Consider the following 6,000-nt stretch of genomic DNA (forward strand, 5'->3'; position numbering starts at 1 on the left):
CACCAGCCCTAGACCTGGTGGTGGGTGGGGCAGGGAGAAGAAGTGGAAATCTGGCAGGCCTGCAACCCTGCAGGCTGTTTCCTGCCCCCCCCCCCCCCACTGCTCCATTGTCACCAGCCAGCTGGGCTCTGGGCTTGCAGCTGCCCCGAATCACCTGTGGGTCCCGCGGAGCTGCCTCCCTGCACTGCGGCACCCTGACTGGCATGCTGCTGCCTGGCCTGCACCTACCCATGGCCAGGCATTGCTAACTTGCCTTGAGCCCTTGTCTCAGTTCCCTGTCTCAGTTCCATTTTCCTTTACCACTTAAATTCTTCCTTTTGGGGGTTCCTATCATGGCGCAGCAGAAATGAATCTGACTAGGAACCATGAGGTTGTGGGTTCGATCCCTAGCCTCGCTCAGTGGGTTAAGGAGCCATGAGCTGTAGTGTAAGTCACACACACAGCTCGGATTTGGCGTTGCTGTGGCAGTGGTGTAGGCTGGCAGCTGTAGCTCCAATTCGACCTGAGCCTGGGAATCTCCATATGCCACAGGTGTGGCCCTAAAAGGCAAAAAAAAAAAAAAAAAATCCTTCTCTCCCAGGATTCTCTTCTGAGCGTTCACCCTCCATCCTTGGGTGGGATGCCCGCTCCTGTATCTCAGTCCTGCAGAGCCACTTGCAGGCTGATGGTGATGGAGGGGGGGATACGGAGTTGGGGTGCTGGGTGTCAGGGGCATGCTTTCCAGGCACAGGAACATCTCAGACACAACTCTTCATCCAGGGACCTCACAGCCCAGGTGCATAGAGTCTGCTCCCAGCAAACTATCTGTGGCTACATAACTGTGTGGTTCATCATGGTTTACAGAAGAGAAGCTGGCTCAGGCTCTCTGGCTCCTGACTTGTTGCTAACTAGCCGTGTGTGCTCAGGTGAGCCAGCTTCTCTGGGTCTCGGTTTACTTATGTCAAATGGAAGCAATATCTGTCATTATGGAAGGACGGAAGGAGCAATGACGCAGCAGCACTAAAGCTGCAAAATGCACGCACGTGCTAATGTGCCATGGTTGCACTCCATCTCTGCTGCCCTCGGCCGTGAGGCCGAGACCCCCCATCGATGGAGGCCTCACTAGTTCTGTTCTTTGTCCATCTTAAAACGAATACGAAGAGCAGCCAATGAAAAGAAAGTACTAGATGAAATCGAGGCACAGTCTGTTCCTTATGGCTTCCCAGTGCCCTAAGACCACAAGATGGGGTGAGAAGGCAGGCTCTGAGCTCCTCTTTCCCATACCTTCCAAGGAGCCAGGCCAAGGGTGGAGGTCAGCCCCGCTGTATCTTTTGTTTGTTTCTTGTTTTTGTTTTGTCTTTTTAGGGCCGGACCCGAAGTATATGGAGGGTCCCAGGCTAGGGGTCCATTCGGATCTGTAGCCACCAGCCTACACCACAGCCACAGTATCTCAGGATCCCAGCCACGTCTGCGACCTACACCACAGTGCATGGCCACGCCAGATTCTTAACCCACTGAGGGAGACCAAGGCTCGAACCTGCATCCTCATGGATGCTAGTCCGGTTGGTTAACCGCTGAGCCGTGACAGGAACATCCCACCGTGTCTTTTAAGCCTTTTCCTTCCTCCACTCAAGGGTAATCCTGGAGGCCAGAGGGTCTGTACAAAGGGGCTGGGAGGGTCAAGGGGTGAGTTCAAACCCCAGCCTCGAGCCGCAGTCTCCCAGCCTCACCTGCCCACCAGGAGGCAGCGCTGTCCCGGCAGACATCCTGGTATTCGCGCCTTGAAGTGGAAGCGGGGGTCTTCGGTCTGCAGCAGAGGCCTGGAAGCTTGGGGAAGGGGTGGGGCCAGTCTGGAGGGGAGCGTGTCCTGGGCGAGGAGCCTGCTTTGCATCCTCCAGAGGCAGTAGCCCGATGAGCAGGGGAGCGGGCCCCTGCGGGAAGCTGAGAGGCCCCTCTGCACCCCCAGCCCATCACCAGCGGGGGCGTCACGTACCGTGAGCAGCCCTGGCACAGGGAGTGCTTCGTGTGCACTGCCTGCAAGAAGCCACTGTCCGGCCAGCGCTTCACGTCCCGTGACGAGTTCGCCTACTGCCTGGGCTGCTTCTGCGACTTGTACGCCAAGAAGTGTACAGGCTGCGCCAACCCCATCAGTGGTGAGTGTCCCGGGGCCCCGCCCCTGCCTCTGAAGGTCAAAAAGGTGAATCACTGTGCTTGGATTCTCTGGGTCTCCCCAGCTTGGGGAAACCAGCTTTCCTGTCCCGCTGCTGGTCCCTTCCCTCTAGCTCACCTGTTTCCCGGAAACGCTCTGGTCTGTTCTCAACAGGTTTATTTCTGCTTCTGCGTGGATTCTCCTCCAAACCGCAGGCTGTGTGTATGTGACAGCCGCACAGGCATGGGGCAGGTGGTGTCTCCAGGCTCCGCGGCTGTGCTGTGAGGAGCAGATGTTCCCTGGCTTCTCAGGGAGACCTTCCCACTGAGGCCAAGCTGCAGGGTGGGGGCAGGCTCCAGGCTGTTTCTTCACACCCCACCCCCAAGACTGGGGCAGAGCCAGAGCCCCAATCTAGCTGAACTACAGAACTTGCCAATAATTCAGTGTGGAGAGTAGATGCCAGGCAGACTCAAGTCCTGCTCACATTTTATTTTATTTATTTATTATTTATTTATTTTTTATTACTCAATGAATTTAAGTCCTGCTCACATTTTTAAACCCCTGGTGAGCTTCAAACATGTCAGCTGCCTGGGCCGTGATTTGATTGTTACGGAGATGACCTGTGTGTTACAGTTTTTAAAAGCTTCTCTGATGATTCAGATACACAGAAAAGCTTGAGACCTTCTGGCCTAAATCCCTGGTTTGGTTCTGCCTCAGGGTTGGTAAAGGCAGTCAGTACCTTAGCATTTAAGATTTTAGGGAGAGAGGTGAAAAGCTTTGCTGTATGGCTCCATGAGTAGCAGAGGGAGTGTGGTATCAGAAAGAGAGCTGGCAGAGTTCCCTGGTGGCCCAGCAGGTTAAGGATCTGGTGTTGTCACCTCAGCGGTGCAGGTTCGTTCCCTGGCCCAGGAACTTCCACATGCCTCGGTGCAGCCAAAAAGGAAAGAGAGCTGGGTTTACGCCCAGCGCTGTCATCACCGTCCCAGGGGATTAGGCTGAAGCTGCCCCATGGTCGGCCCAGGCAGTTATGTTACTAAAGGCGGCAACTGTGGGGTGAACCACAGACCTTCTGCTAGTTTGAGACCGCCAATGATTAGGAATGGAGTAGCCAGTGTGGTTCCTTTGTTCTCAGTGTGGCAAACTGAACTGTTCTTTCTGGAAAGTATTGGAATTCGTGATCCAAATTTCACCAAAGAGAACCCCGTGTTTGTCTGCATTTTCTTGCTCGGTGGCTAGACGGACCAACCACATGGTCATAGGCGGCAGGGTACCTTAAGCACTCCATGAGGTTAGGCGTGGGAGTCAAGCCCCCGAATTGAAATGCTCCGCCCTTCCTGTTCCCTCCCTGCTGTCCACACAGCTTTGCAACCTCCCTCCTCCCACCGGTCGCTGGAGCCCTGACTTGTGTCCACGTACGTCTCCGTGTGCCCTCCGCCACGGAGACACGGTTTATCCTCCCTTGCGCCCCTTTTAGCACCTTGTCCATGAGCCCGGGACCTCGGAACTCCAGGCCTGGGGCGCCCCGTCAAGGAGCGAGAGGCTCCCCGCCTCTCGCTCACCGGAGTGAAACTCGGTGAGACAGGCAAATCCACGCAGTCGGCTCCTTATTATGGTGACTGTCGTGTTGTTCTGGAGTGTTTCTCTGCTTCTCATTCAAGAGCGCCCCCACCCGAGCCCAGAATCCGAGTTAGGCGTGCAGCCCAGCACCCAGGCCCATGAACGGGCGGGGCCTGGACTCGACCCAGCCAGGGCACCCTCCCCGCCCCCGCCGCTGGTCCTCCCCTCCCTCCTCTCCCCCTCAACCCCATCCCCATCCGCCCTCCCCCGCCGCTCCCCACCCCCCCCTCCTCCCCCCCCCCGTCGCTCCCCACTCCCCCCCCATCCTCCCATCCCGCCTCCTCCCCATCCTCACCTGCTCCCTCCCCGCCGCCCACAGGACTGGGCGGCACCAAGTACATCTCCTTCGAGGAGCGGCAGTGGCACAACGACTGCTTCAACTGCAAGAAGTGCTCGCTGTCGCTGGTGGGGCGAGGCTTCGTCACCGAGAGAGATGACATCCTGTGCCCCGACTGCGGGAAGGACATCTGAGCCGCTAGAGGGCCTGCTCGCGCTGCTTTCCCCCTGCGCTCCCCGCCCCCGCCCCGCCGCGCCCCGCCCCGCCCCGCCCACAGGGGGCGCCGCGGCCCCCGGCCCCGCCTGCTACCTGTGCCGCCCACACCTGTTTACAGCCTTGCTCCGCGCTTGTGCCTGAGGCCTAGGGAAGGAGGTCCTGGAACCCGAAGTGGGAGGTGGTTGTGCATTCGTGGAATCACGCAAGGACAATCCGAGTGGAAACATCCTTTTGAATGCTATCTTTATAGACCGATCTTTCTTTCACTGTGTATTTAATTGTTAAGTGCAATTACCGCGAGTTAATGAAGGGTTGGTGTCAGGGAGTTGACCGGTGGCCTAGTGCTTGGCTTTTGGCGCTCTCGCGGCTACAGCCAGGGGCAGTAATCCCTGGTCTGGGACCTCAGATCCCACATCAAGCCAATACCCGCCAAAGCCAAAAAAATGGTATTTCCAAGGCTGTAACTTTCTGTCACGTGGAGCCCAAAGCAAGGTGAGCCGGCTCACGATAAAGTGATCCGGGAGGAAATCTTATGTCAAGTGCAGTGGGTCAAATATGAAACGTTAAGGGTCTCAGCATAAACAACACTTGACTGCAGCTTCCACTAGGGCTCTGACGGACTGAAATTGCATCAGGCCTTTTATCGAAAAGGAAGCCGCAGTCAGCACCAGGGCAGCTGCCTTCCTCTCTGACCCTTTCCCAGACTCCCTGGGAATTTAATGCTCAGCCTAGGATGTGGTGACATAAGCAACAGCACGTGAGCTGATGGACGTGCGGGCGGCACTGGGTCACTTTTCTGGACAGAGCTCGATGCTCTCCTGTGCTCCCGGCCAAGCCCTCACACCTGCCTGCCTTCTCCTCCGTGAGTGGAGGCTTGCAGGAGGCACAGGTGACTCCAGGCCAGAGTTGATGTCCTGTGCACCTGTATTTTGTCAACACCTGGGCAACTGAGGCCACCTGGGAGCCTTCTGTGAGTGTTTCTGAAGGATAAGAAGGGAAATCACAGCTCTAAATATAACACTCCTTTTCAGGTAGGCTCCTGAGCTGACTTCTAAAGGTTCGCTATGCCCTAGACCCAGAAAACCCCACAAAATCACTGCACATCAAGAGGTTAAGGTTTTTGTGCTCACCTTTTTTTGGCCACGCCCTTGGCATGTGGAATTTATGCCAACTTACCAGGTAGGGCATGGCATGGTTCTCTTTGGGATAACAACTGTGATTTTTTTGTCCTTAGCTTTCTAAGATAATGCAGTATGATACAATGATCGGGTATGCAGCAGAAAAATCTGGTTGAACTCAAGTCCCACCTATGCAGAGCATCTGTGAAGCCGGTTTCTTAATCTGAGTGCTGGTCACTGTGAGAAATGCTTGATTGTGGCTGAAACAGGCCTCTGGCTGTATGGTCTGTTGACTGGAGGCTTTGCTCAAAAAAAATAACCACCACCCCCCTCCACCTTGTTAGTTGCTTTGCTGGCTCTTTATGATATAAAGGTAAATGCATTCTTGCAAATGTGCTTTTTAAAATAAAAATAGCAAAATTCAAAAAAAATTTTTCTATGTCTTCATGATGGAACATTTTCCCTGATCTTCATTAAAACCAATGATACACTAGATGGAGCACAGTTCCATGTCTAGTGAGTAGCTCTGTTGGAATAACAACCTCCTTCAAGTAACAACCATTCTGGACAAATTATATATGTGTGTGTGTTTTGGCTGCTCCTGCATCATGTCTAAGTTCCCAAGCCAGAGATTGGACCTGTGC

General features: G+C 54.9%; 1 protein-coding gene across 5 annotated transcripts in view; it reads left to right on the forward strand.

The window, feature by feature from the left end:
- The window catches only part of FHL2 (four and a half LIM domains 2), a 104,173-nt gene extending 98,463 nt beyond the window's left edge, over positions 1–5,710 (forward strand). For all 5 annotated transcript variants that reach the window (XM_047781319.1, XM_047781315.1, XM_047781318.1 and 2 more), the window contains exons 5-6: positions 1,946–2,132; positions 4,065–5,710. In XM_047781319.1, the coding sequence (XP_047637275.1) occupies positions 1,946–2,132; positions 4,065–4,216 (339 nt within the window). In that variant the 3' untranslated portion in view covers positions 4,217–5,710. The remainder of the gene's footprint in view (positions 1–1,945; positions 2,133–4,064) is intronic.
- The last annotated feature ends 290 nt before the right edge of the window (positions 5,711–6,000 follow it).

The sequence above is a fragment of the Phacochoerus africanus genome, chromosome 5 (genome assembly GCF_016906955.1).
Source record: "Phacochoerus africanus isolate WHEZ1 chromosome 5, ROS_Pafr_v1, whole genome shotgun sequence".
NCBI classification, from domain to species: Eukaryota; Metazoa; Chordata; class Mammalia; order Artiodactyla; family Suidae; genus Phacochoerus; species Phacochoerus africanus.